Here is a 20864-nt window from a genome sequence, read left to right on the forward strand (position 1 = left end):
GGATGCTTTCCTTTCTGTAGCAGACAAACAAATGAATAGTCACACAGTGAATGCTACCAGATACCCTAGCAAGTCTTATAGGAATTAGTTAATCCACTCCATGGAAAGTTCCAGCTGAGAAAGAGCAATTGCAACTAAAGACCTACAGAGCAAATGTCATGGGGTCAGGAATAAGATCACATGCTATGTGATCAGTACTTCTGCCATCCTAATGAACAGTCAAATGACATCTTGTAAGTTATAAGAACACTTGTAGGTGATGTCTTTTATTGGACCAACTGAATGGCTGGGGTAGACCTGTGGTTCTCAACCTCTTTAGACTCAAGGTGCCCCTCCTTAGACTTTAGGCAACCTGCATAAAATACCAGCTCGTAGTTTTGACTTATTTTTTGACTACAGAAAAATAATAGAACCGTTTTTAGTGTTGCAAAGAACTCAGAAGCACCACAACAGGTCAGAATGCTTTTACCACTATGAATTCCTATTTGAAATCTCTGAGTTTATTTTGTGAATCATGTTCACACAACTAACAGTGATAACATTGTGTTGCACTATGGCATCCTTGAAACAATCCTGTGGCACCCTGGCTGGGAATCACTGGGATGGACATAAGCAAGATTTTAGATATCACAGTACCCTTCCTCAGGCTTCACTTTGTACGCTGCCATTCAAGAGATGATTGTTTAGACTGGAGATAACGGGGATAAGTAGAAAAACTTTAAGGTGGATAAAGAAGCTGGCTATACAGGAGACAAGAGTATAGTGAAAGGGCAGTGCTTTGTTACAAACGGAGTTCCTCAAGGACTGGCCTTGGAACTAATCTGGTCTCACAGTTTGAGTAGTGATTTAGACACTGAAAGTGGGAGCACACTGATAAAATCAAAGATATAAAATTAGAAGAAAGCATTAATTAGTAAGCGGACAGGGGTACTGTGCAGGAGAAAATGAACAACCATGAGGACTGATGTCACAGAAACATGAAATTCAACTGTGAAACAAGGGAACAGGTTTTCTCTCTCTACTCTTCTAGGAGTGAGCCCAGAAGCAGGGACTGAAAGGGGTTATGACTGCTGTCTACAAATACAGCATATACAAAGAACTGGTCTACCTAAAGCATCAGAACACATGGGGGTGAACTGGCCTTGGCAAAACTCTTTATCCACTTCCCCCGCCCCAACCCAGGGGAGCAAGTGTGTGGAACAGTCTCCCAAAGCCCAACTGGTTTTAAGATGCAGGTTGATCAGTTTATGAAATGGGTTGTAGGACTTAGTTATCCAGCACAGCAGGGAACTGGACTCAATAATGCTGGAGGTCCCTGACAATCTGTGGGCCTCTGATAGGCTTGCCCAACAGAACAATAACACTGACTGATTCTGATCAAGTGATAGCTCACCTTAGCATCAGAGCAAAAAGAATCCATCCACTTCCAAATGCTGAACAGAACACTGATGGCTAGAAAATGGTATTTAGAAGTTTGGGTTTGCTTTTGGAAACTGACTTGTAGGTAAAGTATACATGCATTAAAATAATGGTCTGGGGCAATGGCAAGGGTTAACTGATTTCTAAAACCCTGGTTTTGAAAGTTTCCTCAAGGCCCACCATGTGACAGGCAAGCAGCAAGTAGACACACAGGCTGGGAAATTAAAAGACATGTAGCACATTTCCATACAGGAGATAAGGTGGCATTATGTCACGCTGCCCAGTAGAGCTGTGCAAAGCTTCGGTAGCCGATTCGATTCAGAGGAGATTCAGCTCAATTCGGGGACCAAACCTCTGAATCCAAATTGAATCGGGAGACCAATTAAAAGCTCTGAATTGATTTGAAGCATCTGAATCGATTAAAAAAAGCTTTGGAAAAGATTTGGCCATAAACTAAACTAAGCTGTTAAGTCTGTTGGGGTTGGGGGAGGGAAGGGAAGGGCCGTGGGGGAGGGAGGAATTTGGGCTGAGGACAAGCTGCCCAGGCAGAGCAGGGGATGTGTTACTCTGGGAAGGGGGCAGGATGCGAGCACAGGACGTGGGCACGGCAGCATTGGGAGCGGGGGCTATGCCCTGCTGCTGCTTGCCCAGCTGGGGTGGGAAGGGAGGGGGCAGGGAGCAGGATGTAGGTGTGACTCGCTCCAGGCAGAAGAGGGCAAGCAGCAGCAGAGCACAGACCCCATGCCCACATCCTGCATCCCCTGCGCCAGCTGGCAAGCAGCGGCACAGTAGTGTCCCCACTCCCAGTACTGATGTGGAGCAGGGGCTATGCCCTTCTGCTGCCCGGTTGTGCCTCTGTGCCCTGCCGCAGCAGCTGGGCAAGTGGCAGCAGGGCATAGCTCCCATGGCACCCCCTGCCGGGGCAGAGGCAGGTACAACCAGAGGAGCCATGGGAAAAGCCCTTATGGCTACTCTGCCCAGCCCCATCCCCTGCCCGGCTCCAGCCTCCCAGCACTTTAAAGAAACAATAATAATAAAAAAAAGCCCTGCACTCACCAGCCAGTGGCAATCGGGGCCTCTGAGGGCTCGTGGCAGAGCCCCCCCATGCAGTGCAGAGCAGTCAAGATGCCCCCCCACAGCAACCACGCAGCAACTGTGCCATGGCATGGGTACAGTGTGGTTCATCAGGGTGCTGTACACTGACTGGGAGCTGGGGCAGCTCCAGCACTCAGCTGGAGCCCAGCACCACTCAGCCCCAGCACCCAGACAGAGTGCAGCACCCTGCCAAGCTGTGCTGCACCCACGTGATGCAACAGCTGCCACACGGGTGCCATGCGGGGGAGGCAATCCCTGCTGCCCCACGTCACATGGGGGGGTGGGGCTCTGCCATGAGCGCCCAGAACCCTCGATCACCACTGCTGCGACCGGTGAGTGGGGATCGGGGGGGGGAGGGAGGGGGTTGTGCCTGCCTCTCCCTGGCCAATCTGAATCATCTCTGAATCGTCCAAAGCTGATTCAGCTGAATCGATTTAGGATAGTGATCCAAATCTCCAAATCGAATCACTGTCCTCCAAAAATCAGCCAAATCCGAATCGAATACTTCCTTATTCGCAGAGGCCTGATCCGTGTTCACACAGAGCCCTTGGGATTTTCAGTTTTGGGGACCAGACCAAATTAGAAGACCACTAAAAAGCCCATAGTAGAATGTATGCATGTGATGGGTTTGTGAAACAAAGGAATATGCTGGCAGGACAGAATGCGGACAGTATGACAACCACAGGAAGGCCAATCAGCAATGCCCAAAGCTGAAGAGTCACCACTGAGGGAAAAGAACAAAAAGTAGGGATTTCAGCGCAGTAAAAGGTCCCCGAGAGGGGAACCTGAAGCCACTGTAGAAAAAGGGCATACCATCAGCCTGTCTCACCCACCCCAATGGTGGGAGGTGGGCCTCGGCCTCCGACCTCCACATGGCTGACATCTGACATTCAAGAGAACCTCAGGGTGAAGCTCACGTACTGGCCAGATGTACCTTCCTTCTGATGACAGCTCTAGGACTGGTAGATACAGAATTGTTTGCATTATTCTTATCTGCTATCACTGTGTATCAATAAAATTTGCCTATTATCGAATGGAGAGGTTGGTGTTGGCCTGAGGATTTCAGTCTGCCCAGAACAAGGTATCTGGGTCATAAATCCAGTGCCAGCAAACACCACCACAGAAAATAATGAAAGCTAACTAGCCCAATGGCAATTCATGAAGCAGTACTCTCAGGCAACTACGTACAACAGCAATCTCTGGATGTTCCTTAACTGTAATCAGAAGGTCGTAACAGATGCAATTCGGCATCACTTATGGTTTGACATCTGTGAAACAGCTGAAAGGAGGATGAGATGGGCTAGGGCCACCTCTCCCAGACCTCACCAAACTAAGGAAATGCTTTGAATTTGTAGAAATGCCAACAAGTCTCCAGCAGGATGTGGAACCCCCCAGGAGTCTCTCCCCACAGCATATCAGACCACTCCAAACCTACCTACCAACACCACTTCAGGGCAAGCAGCATGGCAGACCCAAGTTAGAGGCATTTTGCTTTGACAACTTCCACTTCCTCTTTATGCACTTCAGTTCAGCATTCCCTGGCCTCTCCCAGAACATTTCTGTAAGTGCAGGACTCCCTAACAGCAAGAGGGCAGATGTGTATCCAGGGCAGCCCTGGTATGCTTTCCTGAAATCCTCTCTTGAGTCCCACTCAGCATTAAGGACTTCTGCCTCTCAAGTCTGAAGTGGAGTTAGCCCTTGACCAATCCTGTGGGTTCACCTCTTCTTGTTGTGAATGATAGTACTCTTGATATTACAAGAACAGTAATTCTGTGAAGAGCTTGAAGACTAACATTGATGCTGCAACCCAGGCTAAATAGAGAAAAAGTGCTATCTCCGTATTTTTACAGTTATCATTGTGATAACAGCTAAGAACAGCACAGGTTGCCAGCATAAACATGTAGGACACACCAAAGCAACCTAAGGAACAGCAATGAAAAAAACCCAAGAGAGGAATCCCTAAATTTCAGGACAGACGGAAGCTTCTGGGAAAAGACTAGACTGTTCTTATATTGCTGAAGGCTCTAAGTTAAAGGTGGCATGCAAGGAAATAAGTCATCTTAGGATGTAGATCAGGCATGTCCAACCTTTTTGAATATGGGGCTGGATCACAAACTTTTTATCATCCAGTGGGCCGGCAAGCCATATTCAGAGACATCACAGGAAGTGGCATCACATCAAGAAGTGATGTCACATGACTTTGGACACCAGTTAAGTTGCAGGGATTGACATGGTGCTTGTTGACATGGCATGCATGCCCGGGTTGACATGGTGCTGCAGGAGCCGCTTGGCTACAACCAGGTTGACCTGGTGCTGGAGAAGCTGTGGGGCCAGGCCGGGGTTAACCTGGAGCCTGCCTGGTGGGGCCATGCCGGGGTTAACCCGGAGCCTGCCTGGCCTGCTGGTGCCATGCCCAGGTTGACATGGTGCTGCAGGGCCCGCCTGGGCAGAACTGGGTTGGCACTGGCCAGGAAAAGCAGGAAATGCAGCTGAAGCCTACTTCCCCATGTGTTGCTGGCGACGGGAGGAGGCCGGCCAGGTCTGCACCGGTCAGCAGAAGCGGCGGCAGAGCCGTGCGCCACTTGGGACTGACCAGTGCAGGCTCGTCCCGTCCTGTCCCGAGCAGTACACAGCTCCGCTGCGGCTCCTGCTGGCTGGTGCAGACCCAGCTGGGTTCCTCCCGTCCCCAGCAGCACATGAGAAGCAGCCCCCTCAGGGCCTTACACGCGGATGGCTAGGCCCGAAGAGCCGCAGCACCCAGAGGGAGACTGGCCGGGGAAGCAGGCGCTGCCTTGCTGTGAGGCAGGGCAGGGCAGGGGAAGGGGGGCTGGCTTGAAGTGGGCGAGTGAGGAGGCAGTTGTGGGCTGGCAGTGCCAGCGGCCGCTGCTTGGCCTCCCGCGCGGGGCCGCTCCGGCAGCACAGGGCATGGGTTCGTGTCGGGGCGGGGAGGCAGAGGCAGGAGCACAGGCGCTCCTGGACACTCATCCTACCCGCCAGCGACCAGATGCAGATCCCCATACTCAGCCATGCAGGCTACTTTATCAGGACCTGAACCGCCAAGGAGGCAGCTGGATGTAGAACGCCTCTGGGCCAGGCTCCTCCTGCCTCCGGTAACGGTGTACCCTGTAGCCCTGGCCCAGCCCCGAGGCACCCCCAGCTCTACGCGGGAACTTACCCCGTGCCTCCGTCCGGCCCGGCCCCGAGGCACCCCCAGCTCCGCGTGGGAACTTACCTCATGCCTCCGTTCACCACGCATGCAGGCAGGGTGCAGGCCATGCTGCAGCTCCCTCAGCCATGCGCCGGGGGCAAGGGGCGGAGCCAGAGAAGAAGTTACACGCACTGCTCCCAACTCATCTAATCAGGCATGGCTGGGCACCCCGTGCTGCACAGCCCTCGGGGCAGCAGTGGCAGGACCCGGCTCACTGATGAGTCTGGCCCCGTGGGGGTAAGCAGCTTCCCTCCCCTCGCTGCCAGCTGGGGCTGGAGGGCCGGCCTTGCCCGCCTCGCCGCGCCTCACCGCTGCCCTGCTGCTGTGGAGCAGGAGCCTTGGGCCAGATAAAATGGCTTGGCGGGCCTCATGGCAGCACGCGGGCCGTAAGTTGGACAAGCCTGATGTAGATCATAATAATCAAAGGAAACTTTAAGAAGGTAGATATCACAGGGGAAGATTAGGAGAGGACACTGTTTCCGATAGTTGCATATTTGAAGCCTCATTGTACTACGTGCTATCAAAGCTGTCCGATTTGGAAGCAGTTAGCTTCATTCCAGGCAAGAAGCCAAATTCAGAGAGATCAGGGAAAAGGAACTATGATTCCACTATGATTTCTTGGCTGAATGGATCCTACTTTTCTGCAGCAGGAACATGGGAATTTCAAAAACAGCAAAAAACCACTATGGTTAAAGAGACTCGTTTTTGTCCATACCATGACTATTTAAAGGGACTGAATTGCACAGAGGGTCACATCTGTGATTGTAACCATATCTAGACAGAAGTCTCTTCATTTTACAAAAGGACATATGCTCAAGGTGGGGAAAGGTATTTTTAAACACATAATGATGTGAAATACACTGCATGAAAGTTAGTGAGACTTGTGCTGTCACCTCACATCAGTGCTATGGAAAATTCCACTTAAACTGAATAGTGCTGGGTCTTCTGCTGTCCCATCTAGCACAGTCTTCCCCACCCAACAACCAGACGCAGATCCATGCTCCCTCTCAGAGGATGCTGGCATGGCCTGACTCTTGTTCTAAGAGCACTGCATGGACCGATTCTGAGCTCCCAAGTTCCAAGAGCATCCCCAAAGGATCTAAGACAGGCATACAGACTGGCTTACTGGGATATAAACCAGGAACAAGGACATGGGTTTGCTTAGGAAGGAAAGTTGCAAATGGGAACCTGCAGTCTGTAGGAGCCAACCTGCCTACCACTACATAGCAGCCTGATGGCAAAGGCTTTCAACACCAGAATGTATGCACTACCCTGCAACATTAACTGCCATGATGGAATTATGCAAGCAAGGCCTCTCTGTTGCATACTTTTAAAACACTGCATTATACACAAGTATCTGTCTACAGCTTTACCTGGACACTTTGAAGGCACATAAAACTGTTTTAGAGCTAAAGGGTTTCTCCCAAACTCCCTATTGACTCTTTCCTCCCTGTCATTGTAACATTACCATGGCATTTTTTGCCTTTCTTACTCCTATTCTTACCATCTTTGTCAATTTAGGCTGAAAGAGCCACCCCTGAAGTCAGTTTTGTAAATCCATTAACATCAAGCTCTAAGAAATGTCTTCTTTATGTACACTTTTTGCACAAGTAAAGGTATCTACCACATAGAGTGAATGCAATCTTAAGGTATGGGAGGTGACAGTGCCATGGTTAGGCCTCATCTAGAGTACTGTGTGCAGTTTTGGGCTCTGCATTTTAAAAAGGATGCAGAGACATTGGAGGGGTCCAGAGGTGGGTTACGAAAGTGATAAAAGTCTTAGAAAGAAAGCCGTATAAGGAGAATTTGAAGGAAACAGGCACAATCAACTTAAGAAAAAGGTGACTAAGAGGCGACATGACAGCAGTCTTCAAATACCCAAAGGGCTGCCATGAAGAAGAGGTAGAACTCCCTTCTTACCTGCTGCAGAGAGCAGGAGGCATCCTAATGGCTTGAAATTGCAGTGAAGTAGCTTCAATTGGATATCAGGAAACATTTCTTCGCTATTAGAACAATGAGGCAACAGAACCGGCTGCCTAGGTAAGCTAAGAAAGCTCCATCATTGGAGGTGCTCAAGAAGCGGTTGGGTAAGCATTGGCAGGGATGATCTAAGAGTAGTTATGCTTGGACCAAGACATGAAAAGTAGCAGTTGGAAGCCCAGAAGCTTCCATGGATTTCTGAGAGATAACAAGAAGAGCTTTATAGCCTAGGCCAGGCAGATATTGGAGAAGACCACGCTCAGCAACAGGAGAATAAAGCAGAGTTCCACAATCAGTTTAGCTACAAAAGAAGATTAAAGCAGCTGGTATGGGAGGGATAAAGAAACAGGAGTTCAGGCTGTCCAGTTAGAGGGTATGACGTATGGAGTTATGCCTGAGGATTTTGCCCAGAGCATGCCAATGCTCCTGCTGGGACTTAAACCCAGAGATTCCTGTTTAGAGGGTCTTGGCCACACACTCGGGGTCAACCTGATAGCCACATTTGGGATCAGATGGAATTGTACCCTATGGTCAGATTAATCTGAACGGGGGGAGGGGGAGGTGGGCGGGGAGAGGGTACCTTCTTCTGTAGCAAGGAGCATGGCCATCTTAGATCTCTCAAGTGTATTTTAACAACCCTCGCAACCATGAGATACTGACAGCCCTTGTCCCCCTGCTTTACCTGTGGCAGGTTACAGTGCTTTTGGTGTCCTTGGGCAGTATGTATGCCTTGTAGTTGTGCAGCAGAGTTGATTATGTAGTTTTAGGAATAGATTAAACAAGGATTTGTACGGGGTGGCTTGGATGGGGATGGTCTGCCTTGAGCAGGAGGCTGGACTAGATGATTTTCAAAGGTCTCTTTCAGCCTATGAATCTATGAACTGAAGTATATTTTCTCTGTGGACCTACTAGACTGTTAAGATAATTTCCTTACAGAACTTAGTTTGGCAAAATTATATGCTACAATCTATGCATGAAGAATAAAGGTGGCTTCCTGGGAACACAGGTATCTACTGCAGAGAATCTCTCAAAGAAAAGGAAGTAGTCCTCAGTAAGTTGCAGATGCTTTACTTACAGAACTTCATTTTCCCTTTTGCCTTCTATGGAAGACAGCACTTAGCTGAATGGATCCTACTTCACTGATCACTCCTGAATGGTAGTTTTGATATAGCATTCGTATAAGCAGCTCCGTCAAATGGGAGATTTGGAAGCAGAGTCTCAGTTGACTTGCAGAAGTTATGGATTACCTAAAATGCTGGAATTACAAGACGAGGTTCAACTTCTGAGAATCCATTTTTGGAATGATGTCTCTTACAAAACCAATTTAAGATTCTTCTTAAGACCAGTTGATAAGGAACAGAAAAGTGCATGGTTGCATCTTGTTTGACAAGGCAGTGGGCCCCACCCTTTTTGGCAAGCCTACCACAAGGTGTGCCAGATGGCCACTCCAAACCCCTGCCCCTAGCCAACCTACTGCTTTGCTTTCTGCTCTGTTGTTCACCTTGCCCAATCTGTTGTTCTGCTTCCTGCCTTATCTATCCCTATGTTCCCTACTCTCTCTTTGATCTACCATGTGCCACACATACCACCTGTCCATGCCATGGGTTGGCCACTTCTGGTCTAAGGGTATACATTAAGGTCATGAAGTAACTTATGGATCACATTTTTCTATACCTCCCAAAACCTTGTGTTGGGAGGAAAAAAAATCTTAAGTCTTCCCTATATAGAATATTGTTATTTATCACCACTAACTCAGTGCAGTCCTACTTCAAACAATCTGTACTTTCCCCCATGCTTTAAAATTAAATGTTGATTATAGCTTTTGGGGGCAATAAGGCTGGTCCGCATGGCATAAAAGTACTCAAATGTTAGAACTAATGAAAACCTCACCATTTGATCAGATGGTATTTGCTACCCATCTTATTTAACTGTGGCAAACATCTTCATGAGCAAATTGCTCTTGGAAAGAGATGTGCATGTTTGAAAGCACCTCCACGTCACAAATACTTGACAACCTTCTGGAAGCTTCTTGTGCACCAGACATCCAGTGACAGGGTAGACACGTTACTCAGCTGAGCAATCACAATTCAAAATTCTCAAACAGTACAGTGACTGATAGACTGAAAGAGAGGCAAAGCAGCCAAATAATAGTTAGAATAAACAGGTCCAGAAAAAGTGATCATCATTAGGTCAAGAAGAATTCATGACAGTAAAAGGAGTTAAATCCATTCCTGGTATTTCAGAGAAGCACAAGGTCAGCAATGCTACCAAACGGGCAGTCAAGAAGGTGTAGCAATAGACAGAAGAGAAATGAAGAACAAGTCATGCACACGCATATCAGTTAGGGCGCAACCAGCTGGGGTCTCAGGGATACATTACATAAACTGAATGTGTCAGTGTTGCCTGCCACCTTGTGTTGCCTTTGGTAACTGCACTCTGGAGCAACAGCACTGTCATGTTTTGTCCCCAGTCGTGCCAAATCCATCAGTATGAACAGTTACCTAGTCTTATTTGGTCCCACATTCTCTTTGAAAGGGGTATTTTTCAGCTTTCCTAATCTAGTAGCTTCTATCAGCTACTCAAGCAAAGGGTGGGAGGGAGGGGGAATTGACCCTTGGGATGTGCTCCTTGATCAAACTTCAATAAACTCTGCCACCCCACAGAGCTCTGACAACGTGCTGATTATCTCCATAAAACCAGAGACCCCCATGTCCCCTATCTATACTGTAGAAGCTAAAAGGAGTGAGGGAGTCAAATCAGTTGGTGCAAAACAAAAGCCAAGAAACAGAAATCTTAAGGGCAACCACTGTCAATTGAAATACCTGGGGACATCTCAGCCAATAATGCTAGCTACAGCAACTTCAATAGACCAAATCTCTGCATCTCCTAAATTCAAGATGCCAGCCAGTACGAGGTGTTAATACCTGGTAAGGGTCAGCAGGTTGCTCTGCCCCAGCCCTGCTTACCATAATAAACCAGCCACACAATGCAAATCACAGGACATTCACTTCTAACAACTAAAATTTGGTAGCGGTAATATGCTAAACATAATAATCCTGAAGCATAAGAATACCTCGTGAATAAAATCCTGCCAAGCCGCATCAATTAGCACTGCTAAATTTCTTTGCCTGGCCAACATGTGCATTTGCATTCAGGGGGAACTAGTAACTATGTATGCTGCAAATTAGCTGCATCTGCAAAATACCTGATTATTATAACATGGTTTGGAACAGGAAACAACTGAATTGGCTTAGTTCTTTGCCATACAAATGTATCATACATATTTGAATCAGAAGCCAGTCAAAGGGAATCCAATTTGCATCAGGTCACTGACAGATTAAGCAGCTTCAGATAAAACAGAGAAATAAATTTAGTGACTCCTCTCTGCTGCCACTATCATGTAGGCCACTGAAGCAACAAGAGATTAGGAACAGGACTCCTAGAAAGTGAACATGTACATCTGGAGCCATTTCCAAAGGGCAGAACCTGTAATTTTTAAATGGTTAGGTGTAGACAAAATAAGGAAATACAGATGTAGCAAAACACAACTTTAACACTGCTTCATCCAGGGTTAAAATTGGAACAGCTTCACTAGGTTTGTCCACAGCTAATAATCAAAACATAATTGCTTCCCTTCTGAAACTCCTCCAAAAGTATGTGTCCATACTCAAAGTAAGCCCAGGCAAACCTTAAAATATTGCTCTACTTTTATTATCAAGGTAAAAGCATCTAGATGAAAGCCATCATCATCTCTCTGCTTTGGAATCCGCAGCTCAGCATCTTAAGTTAGGAGCAAGCAAGAATATTTTATAGATCCTGTCATAAAGGGAATTTTTTCTGATAGAAAAGACTTCTGGCTAATTGATGCTTCAAATACATAGGTATACACCTGAAGAAGCTAAGACTCTGGCACCCACAGTAACAAAACAAGCAGATTTTGGCCAGCTATGTTTGTTTCAATTTCCCTGCTAATCCAGAAACCAACCAAGAGATGTTATTCTCTAATACTTTCACAGTTTGTTTCCATGCAAACAAAACAGTTCCAGTTGTTAGTCATCATGCCTTTGCCTCACTATGTGCAATTACCCAGGTAAAAAGCATAAGTAGCCACCTGCAGCATGAGCCCTTCTTGGCTACTGAGAAGCAGTCCTCTGCTGTCAACGCAGCACCGCTAACACAGGACAGGTGCAAGTGTCTAGTCAGTCATGCTGTAGTGCTGATTACATATGGATATTCAGGCCCTTTCTTTTCAGTGGTTTCAACAGCTGCCAGCTGATTCAAGAATGAGAATGGAAGAAGTACTGACACACAGACTGACCGCTAGTTTAGATTCACTGAGGTTTATACAAGTGCCTCTCTGCAGTTTCTATTGAAGTCTCTCATCACTTTTGAACACAACAGCCTAGAGGAGCACAAACTGCACTGTAAATTCTTTGGGGCAGGCACCAACTTTTGTTCCATGCTTGTGTAGCACCTAGCACAGTGATGTCCTACGCTCATGCCCTGCCACAAATACAAATAAATAATACAATAGTTATTCATCTCCTGTCAGCACAACACTAGGTACTAGTTAGTGGAAGTACTCATGGAAGCACAGCAGTGTCATAAAACTGTGCCATGGCAGGGCTCTTGACCATTTTAGTTAGATACCAGTCCATGATGAATTGAGAATATTCAGACCAACTCCCTACCCCAACCAACAGAAAATGATCTGGTAGCTCAGACACTGCAACAGTGTCCTTTGAACACTGCCCAGAAAAGTTTATATATGCAGTGACTTAGTGAATCTCACCTTAAACCATCTGTCCTGCAGAGACAGGACTGCAATACTTTGGAAATAATGCTTTACAGGTATGCAGGTGCCTTTAGTCAAGGCACCTCCATTGATGGAACAATCCCGTGCATGACTAAAGGCTTGGGACCGAGTGGCTAAGCAGCAGCTCTGCAGAAAAGGACCTGGGGTTACAGTGGACAATAAGCTGAATATGAGCTAACAGTGTGCCCTCGTCACCAAGGCAGCTAACAGTATACTAGGCTGCATTGGTAGGAGCACTGCCAGCAGATTGAGGGAAGTGATTATTCCCTTCTTTTCAGCACTGGTGAGGCCACAATTGGAGTAGTGTGTCCAGTTTTGGGCCCCCACTACAGAAAGGATGTGGACAAATTGGAAAGAGTCCAGCAGAAGGCAACCAAAATGGTTAGGGGGCTAGGGCACACGACTTATGAGGGAGCTGAGCTTATTTAGTCTGGAGAAGAGAAGACAGAAAGGATTTAATAGCAGCCTTCAACTCCCTGAAGGGGCGGGGGGGGTTCTAAAGAGGACGGAGCTTGACTGTCCTTAGTTGTGGCAGATGACAGAACAAGGAGCAATGGTCTCAAGCTGCAGGAAAGAAGTTTTGGTTGGATATTAGGAAAAACTCTCTCACTAGGAGGGTAGTAAAATACTGGAAACAGGTTACCTACAGAGACTGTGGAATCTCCGTCCTTGAAAGTTTTTAAGACCCAGTTAGACAAAGCCTTGGCTGGGATCATCTAGTTGGGGATGGTTCAGCTTTGAGTAGGGAGTTGGCTAGATGTCCTCCCAAAGACTCTTCCAAACCTAATTTTCTATTATTCTATGATTCTAAGTATTTCAAAGTGATGTACAAACAGGGGAAGGATTCTGAACCTTGGATTTACTCTGAAAAGCCAATTAAAAAAAAAAAAATCACAGTGGGGAGATTCCATAGCTACTGACTGATTTCCAAGTAAGTCAGTTTTAACAAAGGGCACCCAAAGTCCAGATGCATTCTGGAGCTTGAAAACTCGCATACCACGTGCTTGCAATCAGAACCTACTCAACAGATTTGGTGATCGTGCCCTAGTACAAAGGCAATCCCCACTCACTGTCCTGGCTTTGTAAGGCTGACACAGGTAAAAAGCTCGCTCCAGTCAGTGAAGTGACCAGCTATGAATGTATGCGCATACAGCAGCAGATGCAGGCAGGTAGATAAGACCACACTTAAGCTTCCAGACAAAACACTGAAAGGGAGCAAAAAACAGACAAGAATCTTAAATATTTACCTAAATCTTTTCTACGACAAAGGATGCTGAAAGGCTACAGCCAAAACAGGGTGAACCAGTGTACCTACTAACACAATACAGGGCACCATAAGTAAGCCTTTTCATCATTAGACACTATGACGTACACAGCTATAATCCTCATATCACATACTGTCTGCCTCATTAGCACCTCACTATTTCATCCTACTCAGCTATACCTTCATTGCCCTCCCCACAGGCCACGTGCCTGAAGGAACCAGACCCACAGTTAGAATTCAACAAGCAGGCTCCGCTTCAGAGAAGTCTCATTTTACATGAAGTTCTAAATGAAATAGCCAAGCAAACAACTGTTATCCACTGGACTCCCCAACAAGGCTAGATGTCATGGACTGTGGTAAAATTCAAGGCTCCCAACAGACAGGTGCTCCCTAGATTCCAGCAAGCAAGGTAGAAAGGTCTCAGTAACGTACAGTTCGTAGTTTTGGTCCTCTGTCTCTTGCTGCACTGAGAGTTCTTCCAACGTTGCATCAATATCTAGCTGATTTGTCTCCAGCTGCCGTAGCAGTGTCTCCCTCTGAAGAAAGGAAAATAAGACAGGACTAAGCAGGAAGGGTCACTGTAACAGATCTGTGAGCTCACAGGATACAGTGAGATCTTGTATCAGCTGAGGCAATCGCCATTCTACCCACACTAATGAATAAAACAGCAGTTAAGGCCCATGGCATGGCATTCAACATAAATAAAACACCACAGTGGAAGACAAGGAGGAACCAGGGGGTGTCAACCCAGAAACTCAGCAAATATGAAGAAGAACAGTATGTTCACAGAGCAGCACTGTTCTAGGCTACAGGTCAGTAATACACAGCTTCCAGAGAGAGATTGCAGCACTTGAGAATCACTCAATTATGGAAATCAGTAGCACAATCCCTTTGTTTTGATTTTTTACATTTCTAGCATCAACAATTAAGTCTCATAATAGCACCAGGAGAGAGGAATCAGTGGTGCACTGAGTCACAGACCGTTCTTGTCTAGTGGGACTTAAGTCCTCCAGTTGAGTGAATACAACAACCAAATGCCCTTGTAAATTAGTCTACAAATGGCAGATGATTGGAGAGGAAGCTGACTTCTAAACTGTATCAGCATAGCATCTGTTTGATCGCTTTCTCTGGTCTTTACTGGCAGGGTCCTATGTATGCAGTGGCTTTGCAGTGATGGCACGTGCCACAGAAACTACCCTCTATGGACAGCACTTCAAAACTCAAGCTTTTAAGAACTACTTGTTTCTAGATTTCATTTCTGTGAAGAAAGCCCTATACATATGAACAGGTTGCATTCAGAGCCCTAGTTTGTGAACTCATGCAGATTACATAAGAATGTCAGCTTCCATTTTCAGAAAGGGAAAGTTTCTAGCTTACCCAATTGAAGAAATTAGCTTGAAATTGAGACCTGAAACAAATACAAAGGAATAAAAAACCAGAGAGCAAACGAAACCACGGCTGGTTGCTTAGACTCTCATGATTTTTAAGTCAATTTTAGGACCTGATGTATGTGTTCTGAATGCCTATGATTGGCAATACTGATAAATCAATGCCAAGCTGTCTTCCTGACACTGAAGACAGCCAGAGTCATTATTCGGAGGCATGAACAGGGCCCCTTGACTCAATTTGTTAGCTGTAAAAACCCAAAAGATGATGATTTAATTAAAACATTAACTGTTTCATTACTGGGCTTTTTTTTGTTTAAGAAGAAATATCCAGTCAAGGTGCCCAATGCATACCACCTAATGGCTCCTGCATGTGCTGACTTGCAGCCTCCGAAGTCAAAACCTTGAGCTTGCAGCTTCCTATTGCAGGGCACAATTCTTCTTGCCTTCCCTCACAGCCCCCTCCCAATCCCTCAATAGCAAATCAGGCTGAACCCGATTCTGACAGAGCAATTGTTCATGTACCGACTACATCAACAGTTTGCTGACGTACTGTTAGGATTTTAGTGACATTTTCACTGCCTTGGGGCAATGATGTCTTCCTCTCCCAACACCTACACAAGAAAAGGTGCAGGAGGTGGTCACCAGTATGCCCTTAGGCAAACTGCTTCTAATGCACAATGACAGTGGCCCTGGATCAGGACCCACTTGTGTCAGAAACTGTAAAAACAGTTCTCATCACCAAGACCTTACAGGCTAACTTGAAACACAAAGGCATTTATACACATACTTTTCCGCCCTGTGACACACCAGAGATCTCCCACTTCAGAGCATTCTCGATTAATCAAGTCTGCTCCGCACGTGAAATGAGGCGACTGTGCTGTGCTGTGCGCATTCGTGTAAGTGGTGAAATGTGTGTCAGCGTGCAGAAACTGGTAGTGGTGCGCTTCTGAATTAAAGCACCTCTGATGTGTTTTAGCTCAAAAGCATGCCACCACCATTTTCTCTCTCCCCCACTCCCAGTGCATGTGTATAAATCAGGGGTGGGCAAAATATGACCAGCAGGCTGCATCCAGCCCGTGAGGCCATTCTATCTTGCCTACAGGGCCCCTAAAAAATTTAGAAAATTAATATTCATCTGCCCTTGTTGCAACAGCAGGGCCTGCCTGGCCCCACCCCGCAGCCAGGGCTTCTGGCCTGGGAGCACGTGGCTGCCTCAGCCAGAATCTCAGGTAAGGTGGGGAGAAGGAGAGGGCAGGGGAAGACCCCTGCGCAGGGAAGAAACTTGGGGAAAAGCTGAGCATGGGCAAGGGGGAAAGCGGCCACTCGCCTGCCCCGTGGCCAGCGCCCCGCACTGCAGCCACTTGCAGCCCGTGTGGAGCTGCCTATGTCTGCTCCAGACAGCCCTAAATGGGCTGCGAGCGCCTGCAGCACCAGCCATGGGGGGGGTGGGCCTGGGCTGCTTTTCCCCATGCTCAGCACCAGCTTTAAATTCAATTTAAAGTTATTTTAGCAAATTTAAGACAAACAAAAGTTGTCAATTTAAAGTTATAAATTAGGTTTATCAATAAAAGAAATATATTTAATTTAAAAACACAAACAAACAATTCTCTTTTTTCTAAATCATTGATCAGTATCTATCTTAGCATCAGAATATTTAACAACTACTTATTTTTAGCACTAATGACTCAGTTGAACCAAGCAAACTCAGTTTTGGCTCTAGCTGAATGCCACCTTCAGTGCTCCACTGGAAAAAGACAATTAGCTGAAGTACCTTTTTGTAGCATTTTACCTCTTTATAGTGGAATCATCTAAGGCAAAAGGAGCCAGGGAGCAGGTTTTACCGCATTGAGACTTCCCGCTTTATGCTATAAAAAGGCCTGCCAGTATGCCGGGCACTGAACTGCTTTCTGAAAACAGTAAGCCCACCCCATGGAAGAGAACACATAAATAAGTGAGGAGCCACTGCCGCTGGAGGACTTGCTTTGTATGCAGAGTATGAGTTTCATTCTCTGCTTCCGTGATGAAAGATGCATGAATGTAAGATGAAGATGGGAAAGTGTAATTTAAAACCAAGCCACAATGCCACATGCTGGATGAAGAATACAGAGCTAACACAGTTTACTAACATCTTCCCCTCCTCCCAAGACCTCTGCGAGGTTAGAACTGGGTATACCAAGACATTCCACCAGGCAAACTAACTGACTAAACCAGATTTGCATGGTACACTGCATAAAATCCTCCTACTTTAACCTTACTTTGGGTAGCTATTTTATTTTGGAGATTACGAATACCCCCCAAAACAAGAACACTATTATTAGAAACTAGATCTAGCGTCCATTAATCCCACCAATTCTAATAGTATGAGGTACTTCTGCTCTTCAGTGAGTCTCAGGGAGCCCACTCCTGTCTCTACTGAATTCAAAAGAAGACAATCCAAAATAAATATATTCAGAGTTCCACTCTGGAAGGTTTCTAAAATTTGCCAAGAGGCCAGAATACAAATAAAGTGACACAAGAAACATTTATTGTGGGCTTCCTAAACTCAGAGACAGGAAGGAATGCACTCAGGAAAGGAATGCAAGCCTAGTTGAGGGCGTCTGCATTTAGATCTTAATGGGGGGCTAAGAACTGCCTTCAAGACTAAATAAAATCAAAGAACATGGTCAGATGCAAAGACAAAGATATTTGAGTGTCACTTCCTTGAAAATCCATGGGAAAATACTAGCCTGGAAAGCCAGATATGATCACAGGGATTGGAGCAGAGATACATTTTCAGTCATTCTGTTTGGAAAGCTCTTATTTTTTAGGCATTGCTTATTCAAAACAAAGGCCCAGGAGACAACTGCAATCCAGCCACGCTCTCCTTTGAATGACAGAAAAAGAGTAAATCAAATAAATCAACTTTCAGGGTTGGGGAATGCAAACAGTTGGCATTTTTAAGCAAGTATGATGCATGCATACCAGTCAAATGCCTGTCTCTAGGCCTTTTTATGGAGCACCTCCTTGTTTGAATGCATCTCCAGGAACCCAAAGGGTCACCTGAGAAGTCATTTTAGCATCACTTAAAACAAGTTAACTCTGTACATCATCCTTTCATATACAAATTATATGGTCTAATAACCGATATAGTTATTGCTACAAGCAAACACACCAAAATCCATATTTGCTACTGTACAGAGCAATTCCATGCAGGTCTTCTCATTCATGTTGCCCCACCTGAACAGTAGCAACTCAAGAAACCTCAAAGTGATAAAACCCAAGTCAACATTCTTTCCCTTTCCGTGTGAACCGTTGTTTTTGTGATTTTATCTCGTGTCTCGGTTTGGTTAACTCGTTATATTCGATATAAGCACTTTCTGGTTATGTCACCAGTTAAGAAAATCATTCTGCATACAGACTATTAAGAACATCATTGCAAATGGTGATCAGATATCCAGTGCATCTGGCACAAATCTCTTGCTGCTGTTTTGTCTCTTACCCACATCACTTTGAAGGGGAAGCCCTGCAAGAAAGCAACTGCAACGTAACGTGGGAACAGCTTATTCTGCAGGACGGCACTTCATTGCTGCAAATATCCAACTGACTGGGACGGATCAGAGTGTTAGATTTCTGCAGCTTCTCTCTAGACACTTTACTATTTAACTGAACTGCACTGTCTCTTACATAGTGAAATTCCATTCTAAAGTATTTCTTTCTGATGTCTGAGCTTTGTGCACACAGACCTGGTATCTAATATTAACTTAACTTAACTTAGCCTGAGCAAGCATTTTAGCTAGATTTGTTTTTCAGAAAATACACGCAAGTGTGTGAAGCTTTATCTAATGAATGACCTGCAGACTAAAATCCTCAAGCCTTAGAAAAGGCACAGAATGTCACCCCACAAAATGTATTAATAGCATTTCGCTTTCTGTGGTCCATTCAGTTCTTGCCTCTTCACTGAGGCAGCCAACAAAGCAGTCAGCAATAAGGAAAACTGGAGACAAACCAGATCCAGAAGGAACCAGACAGATCACTAACATACCATCTCAGTGTAAAAATGTATAACTAACACATTTGAACTACTGACTGAGATATGAAATACTCTTTACCTGTTTTCCCCTCAGCCATTCAGCCCCCTGGCAAACATTTTCTGAATGGTATTCTACCCAATGGGCAACACTTAAAATTTCTACATTATAAATACCCGTGTGTAAAAGTTTATATAACATTCCTGATGTGCTGACCTATTAGTACTGCAATATACAGTTTCTTCCTCACACCCCATTTATAATCCTGGGAACCTTATATACAGTGCTAACAAGATTCCGACTGTGTAGTTAAAAACATTTACTTTACAAGTAAAGAGCTGTTTAAATCAGGGGAGGCAATATACACAGTCACTTTGTTCACAGTCAATCAGAAAAGCAAAAGGACCGTACAGGTTCTTTTAACAGCTTAAAAACCAAGCTCCCTCACTTGTGGAAAGGGTTAGATCTCTCTCATGCAGACCCTCTGCCCCATGGAATTACCTTGGAACTTACCTGCAGCTGTAGGAATGGTATATTGAAGAATTTGTGCAGGTACTTCAGGCCAAAGCTGTTCTTCATAGAAGATTCAGCATAGCGAAAATATGAGGAGCCAGGAGGTCTGTTCCAACAGGTAAAGAGAAGAGACTTATACAGAAGAGACTGACAATGCACACAGACACACAGCACTTGCCAAATTCTCTCTCATGAGCAACTCTCATTTCCCAGGAGACACTTCACCACCAGGATTTAGGCTGACAGGTCATCTTGCCAGGGGCTCATTATTATGTTTACAGCTCTAAAGAAGACAAAATTAACACTTCATTCCAGTCAAAGGTAGGCAGAAAAGCTTTGGTGCAGCTGTTGTTGTGTTTCAGTGTCATGCAACTGACAAGTCTAAGAGTTGCTTCACTGGGACACCAGGCCAACAGCTTCCTGAACTGGGTATTTCACAGCTGTGCAAGCTCATTTCTCATGGAGAAAAGGACCTAAATTAAGCTATTTAAAAAAAAAAAAATCGCAGCATTTGGAATTATTTACACAAGTTCACTACAGGCAAAATTTATAGCATGTTTAAAACTGCCCAATATTAAGCATTTCCCTTTAATAGATTTCATTCCTTTATGTCTGATACTGATGTAAGTGAGCAAGAGGAAATTTGCAAGACAACCTTTAAAAAAGCTATTTTGAAAGCCATTCCCAGAAAGAAAAGCAATACAAAAGGGATCAGTTAATTCCCGACCAACAGAGTAATATCTACAATGAAAGAATGTGGTGTCTCTCAGCCCAGTGTAAAGAAATGTTAAAGAAACTACCTAACTGGCATCAAAAAAGAAGTCTGGCAGGGACCAGGGGCTGGAATGCTGCAGTAGCCTTGGTCTGTCTTTCGAGTACGATTGAGGAAACTAGCAGCACAAGGCTAGATTTCTTACAGCCTGGATCCTGGTGGAGGAGTCAGGCCAGGGAATTTTTAGCAACAAAAAGATAGCCTTAAAAATGGGGTGAAGTTTAATCTTATCCAGATAGAGCAATTCCAAAAGGCTTACCCAAGACATTCATCAGCTGTGGAAGTAAAGCTAAGAATCCCTTTTAAGGTCAGAAAGGCAAAGGAAGAGCCAATGATTACTTAAAACAGAATCCCCAGTACAAAACAAAGGGCTATCAAAACAATGACTGACCCCAGGGTTGG

General features: G+C 45.5%; 1 protein-coding gene across 3 annotated transcripts in view; it reads right to left on the bottom strand.

Annotated features, from left to right (window-relative positions):
* The window catches only part of RABL6 (RAB, member RAS oncogene family like 6), a 72615-nt gene that overhangs the window by 20714 nt on the left and 31037 nt on the right, over nt 1-20864 (bottom strand). For all 3 annotated transcript variants that reach the window (XM_090021710.1, XM_090021709.1, XM_090021711.1), the window contains 2 exons: nt 19691-19796; nt 14215-14318 (listed from right to left, as the gene is read on the bottom strand). In XM_090021710.1, coding sequence (XP_089877836.1) covers nt 14215-14318; nt 19691-19796 — 210 coding nt within the window. The remainder of the gene's footprint in view (nt 1-14214; nt 14319-19690; nt 19797-20864) is intronic.

Source organism: Crocodylus siamensis, chromosome 11 (assembly GCF_052110815.1).
Source record: "Crocodylus siamensis isolate JL-2025a chromosome 11, ASM5211081v1, whole genome shotgun sequence".
NCBI lineage: Eukaryota > Metazoa > Chordata > Crocodylia > Crocodylidae > Crocodylus > Crocodylus siamensis.